This window comes from Salmo salar, chromosome 15 (assembly GCF_965601325.2).
Source record: "Salmo salar chromosome 15, fSalSal1, whole genome shotgun sequence".
Lineage (NCBI taxonomy): Eukaryota > Metazoa > Chordata > Actinopteri > Salmoniformes > Salmonidae > Salmo > Salmo salar.
Window position 1 is genome coordinate 107,135,001 of NC_138305.1, and position 27,029 is coordinate 107,162,029.

At 42.8% G+C, this 27,029-nt stretch overlaps 1 protein-coding gene across 1 annotated transcript in view; it reads right to left on the bottom strand.

The window, feature by feature from the left end:
• Positions 1–578: 578 nt before the first annotated feature.
• Positions 579–27,029, bottom strand: part of LOC106572844 (voltage-gated potassium channel KCNC1) — a 52,536-nt gene continuing 26,085 nt past the window's right edge. The window contains exons 2-5 of the mRNA XM_045696455.2: positions 21,121–21,264; positions 18,373–19,168; positions 14,499–14,729; positions 579–3,240 (exon numbers count right to left, since the gene is read on the bottom strand). Of these exons, the coding sequence (XP_045552411.1) occupies positions 3,173–3,240; positions 14,499–14,729; positions 18,373–19,168; positions 21,121–21,264 (1,239 nt within the window). The 3' untranslated portion in view covers positions 579–3,172. The remainder of the gene's footprint in view (positions 3,241–14,498; positions 14,730–18,372; positions 19,169–21,120; positions 21,265–27,029) is intronic.

A 27,029-nucleotide genomic window follows, 5' to 3' on the forward strand; every position in this document is an offset into this window, starting at 1 on the left:
GTCTATAGACTATAAAACATATAGACAGGGTCTATAGAACATTTAGACAGGGTCTATAGACTATAGAACATTTAGACAGGGTCTATAGACTATAGAACATATAGACAGGGTATTATTTGTACTTAATCATTTATTTTATACAACTTTCAGATGCAAACCCCAAAATTGAGAAGTGAAGACAAACATACTGTCATGTGGTCTTTCTCAATGTCACAAAATGAAACAAATTTGACAGGGTCGTTCCTTGATTTCCCACCGACCATTCCATCTGATTTACAGAAATACTGTCTCATCATTCAACCTCTTGATGTTAAAGTTTGGCCAAGTCGCTCTCTGTGTCCCACAGTCACACATTCCAATCTCAATACTACAGCCCCAGAAGTAGAGTGTTTACAACCGTCATAAAACGAGAGAGAGAGAGAGAGAGAGAGAGAGAGAGAGAGAGAGAGAGAGAGAGAGAGAGAGAGAGAGAGAGAGAGAGAGAGAGAGAGAGAGAGAGAGAGGCTATGATCCTCCCCTCAAGGGCACGTCATGACAGTATGTAGGTAGACGGACGGACAGACGGACAAGAGAGACAGTTATCTTTTATCATAGGGAAATGTGTTTTATTTGTATTGCTGTATAGAAACACATGCCTACATGATACAATATATCAACTGCATTGCTTTACACACACAACATCTGACATCTTTCACTGTGTTTCATTGCCAAAATGACTGTTCAACTTTCCAAACGGCACCCCAGAAAGAAACACAGAGAATTAGACTGAAAACCATAGAATCATTGGAATTGTATGGAAAAACCAGCTCAGATTCATATAGCTGAGTTTCAGTTCATCCCAGCTAAAACACAACAGTGAAAGGGGAAAAAGAGGCTGTATAAGTTAATTAAACAGTTAAATTATCCAAATAAAATCATTTTATTTTTTAATAAACAAATAATAATTGAGTGTATTAATAGTAACTGTGCAGCTAATCCATTTCTAGAGGGGTTTTCTACAGGATAATGAGTCACTAAGCCTATACTGTGCTACATACAACTATGCTTTTATATACAGACTTTTGTGTCAGAGGAGTTAAAATAGGGTTGAGATATAAATAAAAATACATTAAAATAAAACGTAACTGTTTTATAATAAACATAAGGCAACTACGGTCGACCAAGAGAAATATATTAAGACATCATGTGAAAGTAACCATACTCTATTTGTCTCAGTCCCAAATATGCTCCCTATCCCTTATGTAGTGCACTATCTTTGACCAGAGCCTACATAGGGAATAGGGCACCACTTGAGATGCAGACATTTCATTTGAGATGCAGCCATTTCTTTCCCCTTGGCAACATGTATAAACAACCAAGATCTCCAACAAGCAAGATCTCCAACAACCAAGCTCTTAAAATAACCAAGATCTTAAAAGAACCAAGATAATCCGTTTTAGGAACAAATATAAACCTCATCAAGTTACTCCATAACACATTAAGCTCCATCACTTTGTCATTAGGCACGACTAGAATGTATGGATGACGCCACAGTATGTGTTGCTATGCTTCTTAACATTGCATTTACTAACGATGTTGATGATACATTTACTAATGATGATGTTGATATAATCTATTTTTAACTAATATGGCCGCCCAGAGTTTGGTCCCCTTTCAACCAGCGAATGTATTGATGGAACACAGCTAATGGAAATACAATAGCATTTATATATCATTTATACAAGGATTTCCAAGACACATTATTTGCGAAAAGACAAGTAGTATGAGCTTCTTCAGTCACATGCTACCCTCTTGACTACTGTCTGACTGCATCTGGTCTCTCAAGGCATTTGAAAATTTTTACATTAGTTTTTCTCCTTTTTTTGTATAAGGATTTAAAGACACTTTGTTTGTGAACAGTAGCGTGAACTTTAATAGTCACATGCTGCTATTGCTACTACTGTCTGCATGTTGACTCTCTTCTTCCTGAAACAGAACTGTTCATGTACTGTACTGTAATAGATATACATGACATTTTTAAAAATTCTTTCTATAGGAATTGCATGATACTTTGTTTTTTTTGTATTTTTTACCCACTTTTTCTCCCCAATTTGGTGATTACAATCTTGTCTCTTTGCTGCAACTCCCCGACGGGCTCAGGAGAGGAGAAGGTCGAGTCATGCATCCTCTGAAACATGACCCGCCAAGGCGTGCTTCTTAACATCCGCCACGCTCCTTAACACCCGCTCGCACCAATGTGTCAGAGGAAACACTGTTCTACAGAGGACCGAAGTCAGCCTGCAGGCGCCCGGCCCTCCACAAGGAGTCGCTAAAGCGCGATGAGCCAACTAAAGCGAACCCCAGGCTGTAGTGATGCTGCAACACTGCGATGCAGTGCCTTAGTCCGCTGCATCACTCGGGATGGCCATTTACTGTCATGTTTAAATCAAAACAAAGCTGGACTATATTTTTGTTGGGAGTCAGTTAGCTTGGAACAACGACTCGTAGTTCTAATCCTACTGGAATTTGTTCACAGTCACTTTTCCTTAACAATGCAACAATGCAACAATGCAACTCACATTTTTGTTGTATTTTAGTTAGTCAATATTTACCAATTATGCTTCATTGATGAAAGACTACCATTTTTTTTTCTTCTGAAACATCATATGGTTTCTGGTCTCAGGATTCTTCACAAGTACTATGAACTGATCGTATAGTGTATTGTACACTTTTAAAACAAAATCAGCAAATGCCATAGTAGCAATTTCTTGAAAACACCATTTGGAAATATTGATGTTTGATTGAAACTCAAGAGTATTAACATCAGAGATATTCAAAACACTCCTCAACTTTAGATTTGTCCCTTAACATTAACTTCACTGATGTTATTTTCTCAAGGTACATTATATAGTGCTAGATCATGCAATACAATACATGCTAAATGCTTGGAAACAGACAGATGTGTGTAAATACATAACTATATCTTCTAAAGCATCAGATAGAAGGATTCTACCGCGGAGTTTGGTTACTTTGTACTCGACAGAAAGACAAGTGTTCTTCTTCTGGAACCTTCCGGAACCTTCCGGAACCTTCACGTTAGTTAGAGAAGGAGGGGAGGGGCCTAAATGTGAAGCTTCGCCCCATGCACCCTGGTTCACGACCACTTGTCCTTCATCAATCCAAATTGGTTTCTTCAGCTCAGAGTGGTGATTTCTGGATGGGTGTAGATCCCAGTAGCTGCCGTGATGTCTGTACAGCTTTCTGTATCAGAGAAACAAACATTAGAGACAGGACAGTCAAACCAATGTTCTCTATGTGTATATATGGTATGACAATGGTGGAAGAGTTTGGCAACCGCAACAGCACTGTATGAAAGGCTGTAGGAAGATATAACGTTCATTCAAGATTGGGCCTTTGAGACAAATATCCTATATTCGATAGCACCAGAAATCCTTAGCGAAAAGGCATTGAATACATACAAGATACTTGGATTCATGAGGACTAGACTACACACTGACTGTAATTTAGCCAGTGGAGGCTGCTGAGGGGAGAACGGCTCATAATAACATCTGGAATGGATTTCAGTGGAAGAGAGAGAGAGAGAGAGAGAGAGAGAGAGAGAGGGAGAGAGAGAGAGAGACAGAGAGAGAGAGAGAGAGAGAGAGAGAGAGAGACAGAGAGAGAGAGAGAGAGAGAGAGAGAGAGAGAGAGAGAGAGAGACAGAGAGAGAGAGAGAGAGAGAGAGAGAGAGAGAGAGAGAGAGAGAGAGAGAGACAGAGAGAGAGAGAGAGAGAGAGAGAGAGAGAGAGAGAGTCCAGTGGAAGCAGAAGCTTCAGGCTATGACAGTCTTGACCATTATTCCTATTTGGTGACTATCAAGATGAACAGTCAGACTCTGTGAATGATAAAGCTCACCCTAAGTTCCTATGGATTGGTTTAAGGGGAAAAGCACATGGATCTCTATGGCTAAAAAGTATATCATCATCTGCCATAAGCCATTCTCTGAGGTAATAACACATTGTAATATGTCAAAAAACATTATTTGTGGCTGACGCTATAGCTATTTCTACCTGTCAACAGCTTAGTGGCAGTTGAATGGTCTGCCACACCATTAGAGAGTCATGTCATGGACGTGAGGAAATTAGCAGGTGGTTGTCAGATCATTGAGTCAATGAGGTTTTAATGGGGTTGGAGGAATTCATTCATTAATGATACGTACCAATTCATTCTTGAAGAATATTATTTATAAATGCCTCATGAGCTCAGTTCAACTGTTGTACCCCATCAGAACCCAACATATAAGCTTGTTTTACTCCAATGTTTATAAATAATGTACATGTAAACAAACAAAGTATAGCCTCATAACATGGTTAAAACTACAATGTTGATATCATGGATGGTCAGTCCTGTATAGCCTCATAACATGGTTAAAACTATAATGTTGATATCATGGATGGTCAGTCATGTATAGCCTCATAACATGGTTAAAACTATAATGTTGATATCATGGATGGTCAGTCCTGTATAGCCTCATAACATGGTTAAAACTATAATGTTGATATAATGGATGGTCAGTCCTGTATAGCCTCATAACATGGTTAAAACTATAATGTTGATATCATGGATGGTCAGTCCTGTATAGCCTCATAACATGGTTAAAACTATAATGTTGATATCATGGATGGTCAGTCCTGTATAGCCTCATAACATGGTTAAAACTATAATGTTGATATCATGGATGGTCAGTCCTGTATAGCCTCATAACATGGTTATAACTATAATGTTGATATAATGGATGGTCAGTCCTGTATAGCCTCATAACATGGTTAAAACTATAATGTTGATATCATGGATGGTCAGTCCTGTATAGCCTCATAACATGGTTAAAACTACAATGTTGATATCATGGATGGTCAGTCCTGTATAGCCTCATAACATGGTTAAAACTATAATGTTGATATCATGGATGGTCAGTCCTGTATAGCCTCATAACATGGTTAAAACTATAATGTTGATATCATGGATGGTCAGTCCTGTATAGCCTCATAACATGGTTAAAACTATAATGTTGATATCATGGATGGTCAGTCCTGTATAGCCTCATAACATGGTTAAAACTATAATGTTGATATCATGGATGGTCAGTCCTGTATAGCCTCATAACATGGTTAAAACTATAATGTTGATATCATGGATGGTCAGTCCTGTATAGCCTCATAACATGGTTAAAACTATAATGTTGATATCATGGATGGTCAGTCCTGTATAGCCTCATAACATGGTTAAAACTATAATGTTGATATCATGGATGGTCAGTCCTGTATAGCCTCATAACATGGTTAAAACTATAATGTTGATATCATGGATGGTCAGTCCTGTATAGCCTCATAACATGGTTAAAACTATAATGTTGATATCATGGATGGTCAGTCCTGTATAGCCTCATAACATGGTTAAAACTATAATGTTGATATCATGGATGGTCAGTCCTATATAGCCTCATAACATGGTTAAAACTATAATGTTGATATCATGGATGGTCAGTCCTGTATAGCCTCATAACATGGTTATAACTATAATGTTGATATCATGGATGGTCAGTCCTGTATAGCCTCATAACATGGTTAAAACTATAATGTTGATATCATGGATGGTCAGTCCTGTATAGCCTCATAACATGGTTAAAACTATAATGTTGATATCATGGATGGTCAGTCCTGTATAGCCTCATAACATGGTTAAAACTATAATGTTGATATCATGGATGGTCAGTCCTGTATAGCCTCATAACATGGTTAAAACTATAATGTTGATATCATGGATGGTCAGTCCTGTATAGCCTCATAACATGGTTAAAACTATAATGTTGATATCATGGATGGTCAGTCCTGTATAGCCTCATAACATAGTTAAAACAATAATGTTGATATCATGGATGGTCAGTCCTGTATAGCCTCATAACATGGTTAAAACTATAATGTTGATATCAGGGATGGTCAGTCCTTGCATCCATAGCTCTATCTATTAATCTGAGAGTGGTTGTATTTCTCCAGGCCCATCCCTCAGCTTTTAACCAAAACAGAGGTGGGATATCTGCTTTGTTATTGTTTCAATTAAGGATTATAGCTTTAATGACATTAAGAATAATTGATAGGATTTATATAGCGCTTTTCCGGATGCTTAGAGCATTTGCCAAATGTTTGAAGTGTTGGATATTATATTGGGGACATTTGATTCCAGCGTTTCAGTGATGCCTAAACAGCAATAGGTACTTTGCCAGTCTTAATATCCATCTATACCTTGTTCTTCTGTCCTTGTGTTTCTCTCTGACATAATGCCCCCTCCCCAGACATATTATCCAGACCCTGTTCCCTGTTCCCTGTTCCCTGTCTGCTTGATACAGACAGAGGCATTAGCCCGGCTCTTTACACTATGGCCATAACACAACCCTGAGAGCAGAGCAGACAAGACCTGGGTTCAAATACTGAATACTTTGAAATCTTTCAAATTCGTTGAGCGTTTGCATAAGCCTGCCAGGAATCCCAGATGTGCGGGGTTTAGGGATCCCTCTATTGGCTCCACTTCGCCAGGCAAACTCAATCAAGCCAAGCTTAATTATTTTGAATTGTTTTGCATAGTGTTTGAACCCAGGTTTTGTGAGCAGAAGCGGTTAGGGAGCGCTCAGATGTAAAACTGATACATTCACATAGAAAGCCACTTCTGTATACTACATGTGACTATTTTGGTAGCAGACAGTGAATTCTGATCTAATGAATTGATTTATAATAGTATTGTAATGCTGCAGTGTATATCCCAGACCTCCTAGCTGGATCCCAAATGGCCCCCCATTACCTGCAGCCCCAGTCTCCCTGCAGCTAATGTACACTAAAATATGAAAGCACATGTCTTATATTCCCCTTTAATAGGCTGGGATGTTAATACTCTCATACTCACCAGATACAGAGCTGATGTATTGAATTACCGCTCTCCTTTTAGCCTCTCCCCCTCTTGCTCTCTCTCTCTCTCTCTCTCTCTCTCTCTCTCTCTCTCTCTCTCTCGCTCTCTCTCTCCTTCTCCGTCTCTTTCTCTCTCTCCTTCTCTGTCTCTCTCTCTCTCCTTCTCCGTCTCTCTCTCTCTCTCTCTCTCTCCTTCTCTCTCTCTCTCTCCTTCTCCGTCTCTCTCTCTCCTTCTCCGTTTCTCTCTCTCTCTCTCCTTCTACGTCTCTCTCTCTCGCTCCTTCTCCATCTCTCTCTCTCGCTCCTTCTCTGTCTCTCTCTCTCTCCTTCTCCGTCTCTCTCTCTCTCTCCTTCTCCGTTTCTCTCTCTCTCCTTCTACGTCTCTCTCTCTCTTGCTCCTTCTCCGTCTCTCTCTCTCTCCTTCTCTCTCTCTCATTCTCCGTCTCTCTCTCTCTCATTCTCCATCTCTCTCTCTCGCTCCTTCTCTCTCTCTCTCGCTCCTTCTCCGTCTCTCTCTCTCGCTCCTTCTCTCTCTCTCGCTCCTTCTCCGTCTCTCTATCTCGCTCCTTCTCCGTCTCTCTCTCTCTCGCTCCTTCTCCGTCTCGCGCTCCTTCTCCGTCTCTCTCTCTCTCTCCTTCTCCGTCTCTCTCTCTCCTTCTCCGTCTCTCTCTCTCTTGCTTTCTCTCTCTCCTCTCTCTTTCTCTCTGAGATGGTGGTAGAGCAAAGATTGTTTCAGTGGGCTCCTGTCTTTACCATGCTGTCTCTCGGGAGACAAAGAGACGAGCAAATCCATCAACGCACCACTTCATCCTTGTAGTTGACAACACAAGCTGCCATTACCTATGGAACGTTTACTACTGCTATTGTTGCTGCTAGTTTTAACTGAACAATGAGTTAGATCAGCCACCTTATTGCATTTATTTAACCAAGTAAGTTATAGAGAAAACATTCTCTGTTCTTATAATTACCGGACAACCTCTACCACCTAAATAGGGCCATCCAGAGCAGGGTTGTGTTCATTAGGCATCAAATGGCAGAAAACAGTCTAAAACAGGAAGAGACTATACCAATAAGAAACGCTCTTTAAAAAAAATATATTTTAACATTTTCTGCTGAGTGATGACCTAATGAGCATGACCCAGCAGGGCCGGCATAAGCAACATAAGCCCCCGGCCTGTAATGCCAAATAGTGTCCCCCTGTCAAAAAGTGTCCCCCTGCCAAATAGTGTCCCCCTGCCAAATAGTGTCCCCCTGCCAAATAGTGTCCCCCTGTCAAATAGTGTCCCCCTGCCAAATAGTGTCCCCCTGTCAAATAGTGTCCCCCTGCCAAATAGTGTCCCCCTGTCAAATAGTGTCCCCCTGCCAAATAGTGTCCCCCTGCCAAATAGTGTCCCCTTGTCAAATAGTGTCCCCCTGCCAAATAGTGTCCCCCTGCCAAATAGTGTCCCCCTGTCAAATAGTGTCCCCCTGTCAAATAGTGTCCCCCTGCCAAATAGTGTCCCCCTGTCAAATAGTGTCCCCCTGTCAAATAGTGTCCCCCTGCCAAATAGTGTCCCCCCTGCGTCACAATGGGATTGGAGAAGCTACTAGCGTTCGTTGCTAGGGCCGTTGCTAGAACATGCCAAATTCTGCCCGGCTATGTAATGAAAATAATTATTTCAAAAACGTTGTTTACATAGCTGGGATGAAAATAATGTAATTTTGGCTGTAATGATCTCTACGCATTAGCTCATCACACCGTTGATATAGCAACGACACTTTTTGGCAGGGAGACCCTATTTGCCATGACAGGCCCTCAACCAGTTATTATAAAAACTCAGTCAGTGTCTCAACTATTGAAAGTAACAATAGTGATAATGCACAAGGTGTAATTTATCATTTTAGTCACGTCTAAATTAGCTATGTCAGCTTATTTTTTTTTGTTTAGATTGGTAGTTAGTCTTGTAGTAATCATGGTCAAATACCGACCGGGAACGCGGGGTATGTGCCCAGGGGCCCTGACCTCCAGGGATACCCCATTGATTTGCCAAATTGTGTAGAAATTAACTTTAAAACTGCAAAAAATGTATTTAGCTGTAAAACTGCAACTTTTTTTTCTCTGCCCTATTGCAAAATGTGTAGAATTGCATGACATTTGTTATAAAACTGCAACATTTTCTCTATGCCCCATGTCAACATGTGTAGAATTGCAGGAAATGTTATTTTAAACCAAACATTTTTCTCTCCTCTGTCAAGAGGGTTTAACTAAAATGATTTGCTGCAAGGTTTTTTTTGGGGGGGGGGCAACCAAATCTCGCTTAGGGCCCCCAAAAGGCTAGGACCGGCCCTGCGACCGAGTAATGCTTGGAGCATTGGGTTGTGTTTAGATTACAGAGCAGCCTCTGTAGTGTTATGTTGATGGAGAGACATCCAGATCCCAGTCAAGACTTTCCTCCCTGTATTGATCTCCTCATTCCTCTCCATGGATCTGTCTGTCTGTCTCTCTCTGTCTGTCTCTGCTTTGTCTCTCTGTCTGTCTCTGCTCTGTCTCTCTCTCTCTCGTTCTCATTATCTCTCTCTCTCTATCTCTTTCTCTCTCTCTCTCTCTGTCTGTCTCTGCTCTGTCTCCCTCTCTCTCTTTCTCATTATCTATCTCTCTGTATGTCTCTGCTCTGTCTCTCTCTCTCTCTCTCATTATCTCTCTGTCTCTGCCTCTCTCTCTCTCTCTTTGGCTCTGGCATGTCAGACAGGTAGGGGACAAGAAGAATCACAAGGCTTCTCACTGAGAGGTCAAGGCTAGTTTTCCTTATTCAATCTCGTTCTGAGGGCAGTTCTACCACAAATTCTTTCCAATCATAAGGCCAAAGTTAAGACATTTACATTTTAGTCATTTAGCAGACGCTCTTATCCAGAGCGACTTACAGTAGTGATTGCATACATTTCATACATTTTTTGTCTGTACTGGTCCCCCGTGGGAATCGAACCCACAACCCTAGCGTTGCAAACACCATGCTCTACCAACTGAGCCACACGGGAAAGAGGGGGTGTGGGGGAAGACAGAAAGAGACAGAGGGGGGAGTGGGGTGAGAGAAAGATAGAGAGGGGGCGTGGGGAGAGAGAGAGGGGGGGGTAGTGGGGGGGGAGAAAGAGAAAGAGGGGGGCGTGGGAAGAGAGAGAGAGAGGGGGAGTGGGGGGGAGAAAGAGAAAGAGAGAGAGGGAGAGGGGGTGTGGGAAGAGAGAGAGAGGAGGGAGTGGGGGGGAGAGAAAGAGAGAGAGGGGGCGTGGGGAGAGAGAGAGGGGGTTGGGGGTTGGGGGGGAAAGAAAGAGAAAGAGGGGGGCGTGGGAAGAGAGAGAGAGAGGGGGAGTGGGGGGGAGAGAAAGAGCAAGAGAGAGAGAGGGGGCGTGGGGGAAGACCTTAAAGCATAAAGAATAAAATAAAGCATAAAATAAAGAAAATCCAATGTGTCTGTCACAGCAGGTCCACACACATGAACAACACATCCCCCTCTTGATTATAGTCCTAGAATGATTGTGGATTACATCAACCAAAAACAATGGAACACTTTGATGTTCCACCACTGTTTAGAGTCTCTACCACTTAACACCTTCCACCGTGCTTGGCCAGGCTATAAACAAAACACTGAAATCGGGTCGGTGTGGGAAATTTTTTTTGAAAACCCTTTTACCTCGGTGACTCACTCATCTGTACTAATACGATTTGGCAGAGGTCTCATGACAATATCATAGGTATACAGCTCAGAACAAACACCACACCACACCACACCACACCACACCACACCACACCACACCACACTACACTACACTACACTACACTACACTACACTACACTACACTACACTACACTACACACACACCACACACACACCACACCACACCACACACCACACCACACCACACCACACCACACCACACCACACCACACCACACCACACCACACACCACACACACACACACACAAACAACACACACACACAGATACACACCATCTCTAGATACGATTCAGCATGCTAAGGGGTGGAAAAGGTTCGTTCAGGATGTGAGAAATGAATCCATTACATCCAAATATAGAGTCTGGTTGTCACTCCAGGCTCTGGGGACTTTGGGGAGCTGTGATGCGATGATATGCTTTACACAGTGTGCGTGTATGTGTGTGTGTGTGTGTGTGTGTGTGTGTGTGTGTGTGTGTGTGTTTCAGGCAGCAGCAGGCCTATTCAAGCAGAGAATGAGTGCTGCCAGTCTGACAGCTAGCTGGAAATGAAGGGAATTATTCTGTCTCTTTGTCTGTCTGGTCCAATGCCTCCAAGCCTCCTGTTTCAAATCAAACTGTTCATTTAAATGATAAAAAAAACAATCATACACCCACAACATAAACAGCATTGTGCTGTGTTGTCAACTATTCACCTGAGAAGGTATACCATCACAATTCAAACACTAGTAAATATATTCTGACATATGTTGTGTCTCATTCAAAGCCTCCAGGCCTCCAAGCCTCCTGGCCTCCTGGCCTCCAAGCCTCCAGGCCTCCAGAGTGATGCTGTCACACTCCCACAGGCTACAGAGAGGTAATCATGCTGTCACTGTCCCACAGGCTACAGAGAGGTAATCATGCAGTCCTGTCCCACAGGTTACAGAGAGGTAATCATGCTGTCACTGTCCCACAATCTACAGAGAGGTAATCATGCAGTCACTGTCCCACAGGTTACAGAGAGGTAATCATGCTGTCACTGTCCCACAATCTACAGAGAGGTAATCATGCTGTCACTGTCCCACAGGCTACAGAGAGGTAATCATGCTGTCACTGTCCCACAGGTTACAGAGAGGTAATCATGCTGTCACTGTCCCACAATCTACAGAGGTAATCATGCTGTCACTGTCCCACAGGCTACAGAGAGGTAATCATGCTGTCACTGTCCCACAGGTTACAGAGAGGTAATCATGCTGTCACTGTCCCACAATCTACAGAGAGGTAATCATGCTGTCACTGTTCCACAGGCTACAGAGAGGTAATCATGCTGTCACTGTCCCACATGCTACAGAGAGGTAATCATGCTGTCACTGTCCCACAGGCTACAGAGAGGTAATCATGCTGTCACTCTCCCACAGGCTACAGAGAGGTAATCATCCTGTCACTGTCCCACAGGCTACAGAGAGGTAATCATGCTGTCACTCTCCCACAGGCTACAGAGAGGTAATCATGCTGTCACTGTCCCACAGGCTACAGAGAGGTAATCATGCTGTCACTATCCCACAGGCTACAGAGAGGTAATCATTCTGTCACTGTCCCACAGGCTACAGAGAGGTAATCATTCTGTCACTGTCCCACAGGCTACAGATGGGTAATCATGCTGTCACTGTTCCACAGGCTACAGAGAGGTAATCATGCAGTCACTGTCCCACAGGTTACAGAGAGGTAATCATGCTGTCACTGTCCCACAGGTTACAGAGAGGTAATCATGCTGTCACTCTCCCACAGGCTACAGAGAGGTAATCATGCTGTCACTCTCCCACAGGCTACAGAGAGGTAATCATGCTGTCACTCTCCCACAGGCTACAGAGAGGTAATCATGCTGTCACTCTCCCACAGGCTACAGAGAGGTAATCATGCTGTCACTCTCCCACAGGTTACAGAGAGGTAATCATGCTGTCACTCTCCCACAGGCTACAGAGAGGTAATCATGCTGTCACTCTCCCACATGCTACAGAGAGGTAATCATGCTGTCACTGTGCCACAGGCTACAGAGAGGTAATCATGCTGTCACTGTCCCACATGCTACAGAGAGGTAATCATCCTGTCACTCTCCCACAGGCTACAGAGAGGTAATTGTGCATCACAGAAACACAGATCTGTCAATAGAGGCAGAGACTCTGGAGGATTGATAATTTGGTACAAATCCGAACTACAAAATGTATTTGATCCCCTCAAAATGGGTAAATATCACATTTGGTTAATATGCGCAATGTACAGTATATATCCCCCATCAGAATCCCCATGTTACTCAGAGGAGATCCTCCCCAGCCTTCAGAATCCCCATGTTACTCAGAGGAGATCCTCCCCACCCTTCAGAATCCCCATGTTACTCAGAGGAGATCCTCCCCACCCTTCAGAATCCCCATGTTACTCAGAGGAGATCCTCCCCACCCTTCAGAATCCCCATGTTACTCAGAGGAGATCCTCCCCACCCTTCAGAATCCCCATGTTACTCAGAGGAGATCCTCCCCACCCTTCAGAATCCCCATGTTACTCAGAGGAGATCCTCCCCACCCTTCAGAATCCCCATGTTACTCAGAGGAGATCCTCCCCACCCTTCAGAATCCCCATGTTACTCAGAGGAGATCCTCCCCAGCCTTCAGAATCCCCATGTTACTCAGAGGAGATCATCCCCACCCTTCAGAATCCCCATGTTACTCAGAGGAGATCCTCCCCACCCTTCAGAATCCCCATGTTACTCAGAGGAGATCATCCCCAGCCTTCAGAATCCCCATGTTACTCAGAGGAGATCCTCCCCACCCTTCAGAATCCCCATGTTACTCAGAGGAGATCATCCCCAGCCTTCAGAATCCCCATGTTACTCAGAGGAGATCCTCCCCACCCTTCAGGAAGAGATGTGCCATTTCCAGGACCAGGGAAATGTGCTCATCTGTGGAGACACAAATGCACACACAGGAACACTACCTGATCTAATGACCACAAGAGGGGACAGCTTTATTACAGGCCATACTGTTTCTAACTGTCTTCATCTCCCCCATAGAAACAACAGTGGCAGCACCGTCAACAACAACGGAAGTGATCTGTTGCAGCTCTGTAGAAGCCTGGGTCTGTACTTTATCAATGGTAGGTTACGGGGGGACTCTTTGGGGAGATTCACCTATTGCTCACCTCTTGGCCACAGTACAGTAGACTATATGATTACAGACACTGACCCCTTCTCTCTCAGCTCATTCACCGTCAAGCCACTAACACCTCTGTCTGATCACAGCCAAATGACCTTGTTCCTCAAAAGAACAGACATGGAAACAACCACACATTCACAGCCCAGTAAGCTGTACAACATCAGAAATTCATACAGATGGGCCCAAAACAGCACAGAAGAATACCAGAAAGCAACCAGTAACCAACAAATCCAAACACTCTTAGATAACTTAGTGGACACCACATCCACTCACATGGTTGTAATGGGTGTACTGGTTGTAATGGGTGTCATGGTTGTCATGGTTGCCACGGGTGTAATGGGTGTAGTGGTTGCCATGGGTGTACTGGTTGTCATGGGTGTAATGGTTGTCATGGTTGCCACGGGTGTAATGGGTGTACTGGTTGTAATGGGTATAGTGGTTGTCATGGGGAGGATAAGAGGGTTCTGAATAATGGTTGTCTAGGTTTCAACCTATTGATCTCTAGCCTGCAGCCTCCTTTGTCATGGTCCAGTATTCGGTCCAGTATTCACAGTTATGTGTTGTGTGTGTTATGTGACCTATGGTTGCGAATGGTGGGCCCCATGTTTCAGAGAGAGAGAGAGAATGAGTGTGTGTGTGTGTGCCTGTGTACCTGTATGCAGGTCAACCTACCAGTGACTATGGTGTGTTCTCCTCCAGAGCAGGAGAAGTCTCCGGAGGTGAGCAGGAAGCAGGTTGCCTCTTTCTTGCTTGTCTTGTTCCCCCTGACCGACCGGGAGTGTTCTCGACGGTCACCGTGGGCGTGCCGTAGGTTCCACTTCTCGCTGGGTGACAGCGGCTGGGTCAGGCTGCACCCCTCATCCGACGACAGAGCCAAGTTGGCGTCTCCGTTCTGCTTGGAGTCTGACAGGAGGACAGATTGGTTCATAAAGCGTAAGATCTTGGATCAGGTCCTCCCTGTTCATGTCATCTTTTCCATTATGATATACAGGTTAGCTGAAGTCATATCTACATGTGTTTTATAAAACCTTTATTTAAACAGGTTTTTTTCATTGAGATAACAGCTCTTTTCCAAGAGAGACCTGGTCCAATAGCAGCAGGGGGAACAACATGTACGGTGCATTCAGAAAGGATTCAGACCCCTTCACTTTTTACACATTTTGTTATGTTACAGACTTATTTTAAAATGGAATGTAAACATTTTTTCCTCATGAATCTACACACAATACCCCATAATGATAAAAAACACAAGTATTTTGACCATATGCTATGAGACTCGAAATTGAGCTCAGGTGCATCCTGTTTCCATTGATCATCCTTGAGATGTTTCTACAACTTGATTGGAGTCCACCTGTGGTAAATTCAATTGATTGGACATGATTTGGAAAGGCACACACCTGTCTATATAAGGTCCCACAGTTGACAGTGCATGTCAGAGCAAAAACCAAGCCATGAGGTCGAAGGAATTGTCCGTAGAGCTCCGAGACAGGATTGTGTTGAGGCACAGATCTGGGGAAGGGTACGAAAAAATGTCTGCAGCATTGAAGGTCCTCTAGAACACAGTAACCGCCATCATTCTTAAACAGAAGAAGTTTGGAACCACCAAGATGCTTCCTAGAGCTGGCTGCCCAGCCAAACTGAACCATCGGGCGAGAAGGGCCATGGTTAGGGAGGTGACCAGAGCTCCAGAGTTCCTCTGTGGAGATTGGAGAAACTTCCAGAAGGACAACCGTCTCTGCAGCATTCCACCAAGCAGGCCTTTATGGTAGAGTGGCCAGATGGAAGCCACTCCTCAGTAAAAGGCACATGACAGCCCGCTTGGAGTTTGCCAAAAGGCACCTAAAGGACTCTCAGACCAGAGAAACAAGATTCTCTGGTCTGATGAAACCAAGATTGAACACTTTAGGCTGAATGCCAAGCATCACGTCTGGAAGAAACCTGGCACCATCCCTACGGTGAAGCATGGTGGTGGCAGCATCATGCTGTGGGGATGTTTTTCAGTGGCAAGGACTGGAAGACTAACCAGGATCGAGGGAAATCTGAACGGAGCAAAGTACAGAGAGATCCTTGATGAAAACCTGCTCCAGATCGCTCAGGACCTCAGCCTTGGCGAAGGTTCACCTTCCAACGGAACAATGACCCTAATCACACAGCCAAGACAACGCAGGAGTGGCTTCGGGTCAAGTCTCTAAATGTCCTTGAGTGGCTCAGCCAGAGCCCGGACTCGAACCCGATCGAACATCTCTGGAGAGACCTGAAAATAGCTGTGCAGTGGCACTCCCCATCCAACCTGACAGAGCTTGAGAGGATCTGCAGAGAAGAATGGGAGAAACTCCCCAAATACAGGTTTGCCAAGCTTGTAGTGTCATACCCAAGAAGACTCGAGGCTGTAATCGCCGCCAAAGGTGCTTCAACAATGTACTGAGTAAAGGATCTGAATACTTAAGTATTGGGGCGGCAGGTAGCCTAGTGGTTAGAGTGTTGGACTAGTAAGCGAAAGGTTCCACGATCTAATCCCCGAGCTGACAAGGTAAAAATCTGTCGTTCTGCCCTTGAACAAGGCAGTTAACCCACTGTTCCTAGGCCGTCATTGAAAATAAGAATTTGTTCTTAACTAACTTGCCTAGTTAAATAAAGGTAAAAAAAGTAAGGTATTTCTGTTTTTTATTTTTAATAAATTTGCAAAAAACATCTAAAAACATGTTTTTGCTTTGTCATTATGGGGTATTGTGTGTAGATTGATGAGGAAAATGTTTTATTAAATCCATTTTAGAATAAGGCTGCAACGTAACAAAACGTGGAAAAAGTGAAGAGGTCTGAATACTTTCCGAATGCACAGTACACTGGCAAAACTGATGCTAGATCAGCAATACTGGGCTTGATTGAGCATGCCAAGCAAATTGGATCCAATAAAATATTCAAAAAAACTGCTAACCCCGCCCATCTGGCACTCCAGACAGACTGAAGCAAACGATCAAACTATTGCACATGTTTTGAGTAGTATTTAAACCCAGGATCCCGAGTGGGCTCCCGAGTGGTGCAGCGGTCTAAGGCACTGCATCTCTAGAGCTAGAGGAGTCACTACAGACAGCCTGGTTCCAATCCAGGCATATATCACAACCGGATGTAATTGGGAGTCCCCATATGGCGGCGCACAATTGTCCCAACGTCGCCGGGGTAGGCCGTCATTATAAATAAGAATTTGTTCTTAACTGACTTGCCTAGTTAAATAGAATAAAGGTCTGTAAGAGACACAGGGCTGGGCTTACAGTAAATGACAAAGCTTTTAATCAACACCTCTTCAGGTCTTAGGGAAAGGTTGAGACACAATGTCATTTTACCGGGAAAACACCATTTTGAGCAAACTCATTTATTGGACAGCAGCAACCTTATAAGAAGATGATTTAAAGGTCCAATGCAGCCATTTTTTCCTCAATATCAAATTATTTCTGGGTAACAATTAAGTACCTTACTGGGATTTCTTTCAATGAAAAGGGCAATTTCTCAAGCAAGAATTTTGCCAGGACTGTCTGGGAGTGTCCTGAGTGGGGAGGGGGAAACAGAAAATGTGCTGTTATTGGCTGAGAGGTTTGGAATTCGCTTTCTTAAAGGGTCTATTAACTAATTTACCACACGATGATGTCACCATGGAAGGCCAAAACTCCATCCCACGAAAACAGGATTCAATTTCAGGCAGTCTTTACAAACAGCTCTTACACTGAAAGGGCATTATCATCATGATCACGTCTTCACAGTATTATTCCAACCTCATAGTGTGGAAATATATAGGAAAATCACATTTTTTGACTGCACTGGGCCTTGTGATGTAGACCGATGAATATACTGTATTTTGATAGTGGAGCAAACAAAAAAAAACCTGACTCTGAATTTAACAAAAGTATTTATTATCTGGGAGGGGTATATTCATGATTGTATCAAGTTGTGTTACTGTGTTTGCGGCTAGGGACAGTAAACCTGGAAAGCTATGATACTATATGATTACAGTAAAAGGTATATTATGGGTTTTTTTCCGCCTCCCTGTTGTAAAAGAGCACCACAAATACTACAGCATATCATACCTTATGTCAGTGAAGAACTGCAATACTGTAGTGATGTGTTCATTAGTAATGTGTTTAAGTTGAATGTGTGAGTTTTAAAAGGGTGAGTTGAATAGGTTTGAATAGGTTTGAATGACTTATGAGTGTGAATGGGTTGAATCAATTATACATCGACTTACGACTTTACCATTATGACACCAAAAGGATTTAGTGAAGGGATAAGTGCACAATGAAAATCGTCTATGAATGTTTCAGCGTGAATAAAGTGGCTGTAGTGTGATGTGTAAGGGGAGATGTGGTTTGAAAAGGTTGAATGAGGTCTGAGTTTTAATGTTGCTGGAATGGTTGATGGTTTGAATAAATTAAACATCCACTTATCATTGTGACCTATGGCATATCATAACGATGCTTCAAAAAACATTAGTCTAAATAAATTAGTATGGTATAATTTTTTGGTATTTGAAGAATCTAATTTGAATTGGTCTGACCTGAGCGGATCCTGTTGACATTCTCCTCTACAGCCAGTGGACATGTATCACTCTGAGTACTGTCCCTGGGAGAGGTAGCCACAGACTTCCCGAACGAGGCCGTGTCCGTGGGAGCGTCCGGGTTCGGATTGTGTGCTTTCTTCTTCTTAGGCAGCTTCTGTTTAGCCATGGCCAGGGAGTAGTACATCCCAAAGTTATTGACTATAACAGGCACGGGCATGGCGATGGTCAGCACCCCCGCCAGGGCGCACAGCGCGCCCACTATCATGCCCAGCCACGTCTTGGGGTACATGTCCCCGTAGCCCAGGGTGGTCATGGTGACCACGGCCCACCAGAAGGAGATAGGGATGTTTTTGAAGTGGGTGTGGTTGGAGCCGCGAGGGTCGTCTGGTTGGGCCCCTATCCGCTCTGCGTAGTAGATCATCGTGGCGAAGATGAGGATGCCCAACGCCAGGAAAACGATAAGCAGGCAGAACTCGTTGACGCTGGCTCTCAACGTGTGGCCAAGAACCCTCAGACCGACGAAATGCCTGGTCAGCTTGAAGATCCGGAGGATTCGGACGAAGCGGACTACCCGTAGAAACCCCAGGATGTCGGTGGCTGCTTTAGAGTAGGACAGGCCGCTGAGACCCATCTCCAGGTAGAAGGGCAGGATGGCCACGAAGTCAATGACGTTTAACATGTTCTTGATGAAAAGCAGCTTGTCGGGGCAGCACACGATACGGACGAAGAACTCAAAGGTAAACCAGACCACACAAACGCCTTCCACCATGGTCAGAATGGGCTTGGTCACCACCTAAAGTAGATCACATTATACATTAGATTATACATTAGATTATATTATAATTAGATTATACATTAGATTAGATTATATATTCGATTATACATTCGATTATACATTAGATTAGATTATAATTACATTATACATTAGATTATGATTCATAGATTAGATTATACATTAGATTCAGATTATACATTAGATTAGATTATACATTTGATTATACATTAGATTATACATTAGATTAGATTATATATTAGATTATAAATTACATTAGATTATACATTAGATTATACATTAGATTAGATTATACATAAAATTAGATTATACATTAGATTATACATTAGATAATATTAACCATTAGATTAGATTATAGATTTGATTATAAATTAGGTTAGATTATACATTAGATTAGATTATACATTAGATTATACATTAGATTATACATAAAATTTGATTATACATTAGATTATACATTAGATAATATTAACCATTAGATTAGATTATACATTAGATTATACATTAGATTAGATTATACATTAGATTATACATTAGGTTAGATTATACATTATATTAGATTATACATTAGATTATACATTAAATTAGATTATACATTAGATTAGATTATAGATTACATTATACATTAGATTAGATTATACATTAGCTTCGATTATACATTAGATCAGATTATAGATTAGATTATACATTAGATTTGATTATACCTTAGATTATACATTTGCTTCGATTATACATTAGATTATACATTAGATTAGATTATACATAAAATTAGATTATACATTAGATTATACATTAGATTAGATTATAGATTAGATTATACATTAGCTTTGATTATACATTAGATCAGATTATAGATTAGATTATACATTATATTATTGAATTTAAATTCAGGGATCATTAAAGTATATAATATATCTATCTATTAGATTAACTATTATCCAATCAGGGGAAATTCATTTGGTCACTAAAATGTGCTTATAAACGTTTTCCCATTATACAAAAATACAAGACAATGCAATACAATATAGTACAATGCAGTACAATACAATGCAGTACACTACAGTACAATACAGTACAATACAGTGCAATACAGTACAATACATTACAGTACAATACAATGCAGTACACTACAGTACAATAAAAGTGCATTACAGTGCAAGTGCAATACAATGCAGTACAATACATTACAGTACAATACAATACAGTACAATGCAGTATAATACATTACAATACAGTACAGTACAATGCAGAACAATGCAGTATAATACATTACAATACAATACAATACAATACATTACAATACAATACAGTACAGTACAATGCAGTACAATGCAGTATAATACATTACAATTCAATACAGTACAATACAGTACAGTACAATACAATATAATACAGTACAGTACAATACATTACAATACAATACAATACAATATAATACAGTACAGTACAATACATTACAATACAATACAATACAATACAGTACAATGCAGTATAATACATTACATTACAATACAATACAATACAATACAGTACAATGCAGTATAATACATTACAATACAATACAGTACAATGCAGTATAATACATCTACAATACAATACAATACATTACAATACAGTACAGTACAATACATTACAATACAATACAATACAGTACAGTACAATGCATTGAAAAAAGGCCCATTACGTTTAGGTGCTATCCAGAAACAGTGAAATGGACACCATATTGCTTTCATCTGTCCAATCTTCTCAGATCTCCACTAGAGTCGAAGGGCGGTAGCAGCTCTGGGTACATTCTGGACAGGATCACAGTCTATTGACATTGAGGATCCCTCTGTCTTACCTTTCTCTACTGAGGCCTCCTCTGTGTGGTTCCCCACCACCGCCACCACGCGTTCTGTTGTACATATAGTAGTACTACGCATAGCCTATTTACATCTAAGTATCTCTCTCACCTCCACCAAGATCACCACCTCAGTGTAGTTCCCCACCACCACGTGTTCCGTGCGATTCTGCAGGTCGTTGAAGTACTCGTGAGTCTCCAGGCAGAACGTAGTGATGGAAACCAGGATAAAGAACAGAGAGACAAACGCAATGCCCTGCAACGAGACAATCAATCAATCAATCAATCAATACATTGACACATCAAATCAAACACTTGACAAATCAAATCAATTAAATGTATTTATAAAAGCCCATTTTACATAAGCAGTTGTGAGAAAGAGCATTCAAAGTACAAAACACTCAAAGTCAGTGAGAGGAAACATATTGGACAGGACATAGTTACAGGACACAGATACATACTAGTTAATATAGTAACGGCATTGTACCAGCATAGTAACGGAGCTGAGCATTTTCTGTTATTACACAAATGCAATTGGGACTGTTGCTTATTCCATGCTGTTACTAATGTAAGGTGTTACTGAGAAATATACAGATAACATGATCCATTGTACTTACAGAGGATCCATTCTAATTGTTAGAGAGAACACAGAGTTACTCGCCTACAGCTTTTATTTCAACTTTTCTGTCTGATTTCTGTTGTTTTCACTTCAGTAAGCTAACGATTATTCTGTAAAAATACCAGTCCAGGACAGTCACACCACAGAACCAACAGCAGATAGCAGGGAACAGTCACACCACAGAACCAACAGCAGATAGCAGGGAACAGTCACACCACAGAACCAACAGCAGTGAACAGTCACACCACAGAACCAACAGCAGGGAACAGTCACACCACAGAACCAACAGCAGGGAACAGTCACACCACAGAACCAACAGCAGGGAACAGTCACACCACAGAACCAACAGCAGGGAACAGTCACACCAACAGCAGGGAACAGTCACACCAACAGCAGGGAACAGTCACACCAACAGCAGATAGCAGGGAACAGTCACACCACAGAACCAACAGCAGGGAACAGTCACACCGCAGAACCAACAGCAGATAGCAGGGAACAGTCACACCACAGAACCAACAGCAGTGAACAGTCACACCACAGAACCAACAGCAGGGAACAGTCACACCACAGAACCAACAGCAGGGAACAGTCACACCACAGAACCAACAGCAGGGAACAGTCACACCACAGAACCAACAGCAGGGAACAGTCACACCACAGAACCAACAGCAGGGAACAGTCACACCACAGAACCAACAGCAGGGAACAGTCACACCACAGAACCAACAGCAGGGAACAGTCACACCACAGAACCAACAGCAGGGAACAGTCACACCAACAGCAGGGAACAGTCACACCAACAGCAGGGAACAGTCACACCAACAGCAGGGAACAGTCACACCAACAGCAGTGAACAGTCACACCAACAGCAGGGAACAGTCTCACCAACAGCAGGGAACAGTCACACCAACAGCAGGGAACAGTCACACCAACAGCAGGGAACAGTCACACCAACAGCAGGGAACAGTCACACCAACAGCAGGGAACAGTCACACCAACAGCAGGGAACAGTCACACCAACAGCAGTGAACAGTCACACCAACAGCAGGGAACAGTCACACCAACAGCAGGGAACAGTCACACCAACAGCAGGGAACAGTCACACCAACAGCAGGGAACAGTCTCACCAACAGCAGATAGCAGGGAACAGTCACACCACAGAACCAACAGCAGGGAACAGTCATACCAACAGCAGGGAACAGTCTCACCACAGAACCAACAGCAGGGAACAGTCTCACCAACAGCAGGGAACAGTCACACCAACAGCAGTGAACAGTCTCACCAACAGCAGGGAACAGTCACACCACAGAACCAACAGCAGGGAACAGTCACACCACAGAACCAACAGCAGGGAACAGTCACACCAACAGCAGGGAACAGTCACACCACAGAACCAACAGCAGGGAACAGTCTCACCAACAGCAGGGAACAGTCACACCAACAGCAGTGAACAGTCTCACCAACAGCAGGGAACAGTCTCACCAACAGCAGGGAACAGTCACACCAACAGCAGGGAACAGTCTCACCAACACCAGGGAACAGTCACACCAACAGCAGGGAACAGTCACACCAACAGCAGGGAACAGTCTCACCAACACCAGGGAACAGTCACACCAACAGCAGGGAACAGTCACACCAACAGCAGGGAACAGTCACACCAACAGCAGGGAACAGTCACACCAACAGCAGGGAACAGTCACACCAACAGCAGTGAACAGTCACACCAACAGCAGATAGCAGGGAACAGTCACACCAACAGCAGGGAACAGTCACACCAACAGCAGGGAACAGTCACACCAACAGCAGTGAACAGTCTCACCAACAGCAGATAGCAGGGAACAGTCACACCAACAGCAGGGAACAGTCACACCAACAGCAGGGAACAGTCTCACCAACAGCAGATAGCAGGGAACAGTCACACCAACAGCAGGGAACAGTCACACCAACAGCAGGGAACAGTCACACCAACAGCTATCTGCGTTTACTCATAAAGGAGGAGGCAGAAACAGAGCGAGAGAGAGTGGAAACTGTGTCAAAATGAGAAACTATCACTAATCTAGTACACAATTGATGGTGAAAAGCTAATGATTTACAAGGGTGAGAGGAAGACTCTGGTCAGCATTCACAAACAGATCATACTCAGACCAGACAACAACTCAGATTCCAGAGCAACAGCCTCTATAATCTGGCAGTGCTGTAAAACAGGGCAGGCAGCAGTGTGAGGGCATCCAGCCATCAGCAGCCACAAGGTCCATCATCTACCCAAACATCAGCCACAAGGCCCATCATCTACCCAGCCATCAGCCACTATGCAGCCACAAGGCCCATCAGGGATGGAGGAGGGAGGCCCAGAGAGGCTTGGAAACAGAGACATGTTTACATCAGCTCTCCATTAGATCTCACCTGACAACTACCAGACTTTTCTGAGTCTCTGTAAATTCTGTGTGTTCTATTATTTTCATGTGTTGTCATCGCTTGCCGATCAAATCTAGTATGATAAAGAATGATTAAACGATTGAGAATACACCTACATGTAGTCCAGTGGAGGCTGCTGAGGGGAGAACGGCTCATAATAACATCTGGAATGGATTTCAGTGGAAACGGTATCAAACACATCAAACACGTGTTTTCCATGTAGTTGATACCGTTTCCATTGACTCCATTCCAGACCTTATTATGAGCCGTTCTCCCCTCAGCAGCCTCCACTGGTCTAGTTAAACTGTTTACAGAAGAGAATGGTGGCAGATGTTGGTTCTGCCTCTGACCTTAAACTCTGTTTCACCACTGAGAGTCCCTGGTTCAGTATTCACCCCATTTCCTGCTCATCTCCCACAATAACTCTGTACGGGTTAGGGTTAGCATTGTGTTTTGTGTTAGCATTGTAAATAAATCCAAAGTACTGTACAGCTGATTGATTAGTGTGGTTTGGAGGGCTGAATGTAGATATGGCAGGTACTATGGGCCTGAATGGGATTGATGACAAGGTACATATTTAACCAGCTGCTATCCAGTTGAGCAGGAGGACGAGAGAGGAGACAGATGTATTCCAATCTGTCCATGACTCTATAGTCAGAGCTAATAACCCTAGGGTGCTGTCACAGGCACAGGGCTGACTCAAATTGTGCCCTATTTCCTACATAGTGCACTCCTATTGACCAGAGCCCTTGTCCAAAGTAGTGCACTACAGAAGAAAAAGGGCGCCATATGGAATGCATTACAAAATATACGAGGGAATATGAAAAGAGAGGGTTTTTAGACGTGTTGGTTGTTAATAGCAACGTTCGTCGACCTTCGTCCTCAGTGGGTGACATCCTAATCAACACCAGCTTGATGATGAGCAACATACATGCTATAATGACTAGCTAGATGACTAATGACGACATCACCCTGAAGACAGTTACATCACCCTGAAGACAGTTACATCACCCTGAAGACAGTTACACCACCCTGAAGACAGTTACACCACACTGAAGACAGTTACACCACCCTGAAGACAGTTACACCACACTGAAGACAGTTACATCACCCTGAAGACAGTTACATCACACTGAAGACAGTTACAACCACCCTGAAGACAGTTACACCACCCTGAAAACAGTTACACCACCCTGAAGACAGTTACATCACACTGAAGACAGTTACACCATCCTGAAGACAGTTACATCACCCTGAAGACAGTTACATCACACTGAAGACAGTTACATCACACTGAAGACAGTTACATCTTGTAATGACTACATCACCCTGAAGACAGTTACATCACCCTGAAGACAGTTACACCACCCTGAAGACAGTTACATCACACTGAAGACAGTTACACCACCCTGAAGACAGTTACATCACCCTGAAGACAGTTACATCACCCTGAAGACAGTTACATCACCCTGAAGACAGTTACACCACCCTGAAGACAGTTACATCACACTGAAGACAGTTACACCACCCTGAAGACAGTTACATCACCCTGAAGACAGTTACATCACCCTGAAGACAGTTACATCACTCTGAAGACAGTTACATCACACTGAAGACAGTTACATCTTGTAATGACTACACCACCCTGAAGACAGTTACACCACCCTGAAGACAGTTACACCACCCTGAAGACAGTTACATCACACTGAAGACAGTTACATCACCCTGAAGACAGTTACACCACCCTGAAGACAGTTACATCACACTGAAGACAGTTACACCACCCTGAAGACAGTTACATCACCCTGAAGACAGTTACATCACCCTGAAGACAGTTACATCACTCTGAAGACAGTTACATCACACTGAAGACAGTTACATCTTGTAATGACTACACCACCCTGAAGACAGTTACACCACCCTGAAGACAGTTACACCACCCTGAAGACAGTTACATCACACTGAAGACAGTTACACCACACTGAAGACAGTTACACCACACTGAAGACAGTTACATCACACTGAAGACAGTTACATCACACTGAAGACAGTTACATCACACTGAAGACAGTTTACACCACACTGAAGACAGTTACATCTTGTAATGGCTACATCACATTTCAAAAATTTATTTGGACAGAATGCGCACCATCAATCTTTTGATGACGGAAGGAAACATTTAGATGGAAAGTAAAATCTAGAGTACATTTTAGTCATTTAGCAGACGCTCTTATCCAGAGCGACTTACAGTAGTGAATGCATACATTTCATACATGTACGAACCCACAACCCTGGCGTTGCAAACACCATGCTGGCGTTGCAAACACCATGCTCTACCAATTGAGCCACAGGGAAGGCCAGTACATCTCAACAAAGAAAAGACAAATCTAGAGTACATCTCTACAAAGAAAAGACAAATCTAGAATACATCTCTACATAGAAAAGACAAATCTAGAATACATCTCTACATAGAAAAGACAAATCTAGAGTACATCTCTACATAGAAAAGACAAATCTAGAATACATCTCTACATAGAAAAGACAAATCTAGAATACATCTCTACAAAGAAAAGACAAATCTAGAGTACATCTCTACATAGAAAAAACAAATCTAGAATACATCTCTACATAGAAAAGACAAATCTAGAGTACATCTCTACATAGAAAAGACAAATCTAGAATACATCTCTACATAGAAAAGACAAATGTAGAGTACATCTCTACATAGAAAAAACAAATCTAGAATACATCTCTACATAGAAAAGACAAATGTAGAGTACATCTCTACATAGAAAAAACAAATCTAGAATACATCTCTACATAGAAAATGTGTATCTCCTCGATCATCATTACAACATTCATTAGTTAATGTAACGCACCAGGGGGAGGGTGTCTGGTCTCTGGTCTGGTCCCTGGTCCCTGGTCAATGGTCTCTGGTCAATGGTCTCTGGTCAATGGTCTCTGGTCTGTTCTGGTCTGTGTTCTCT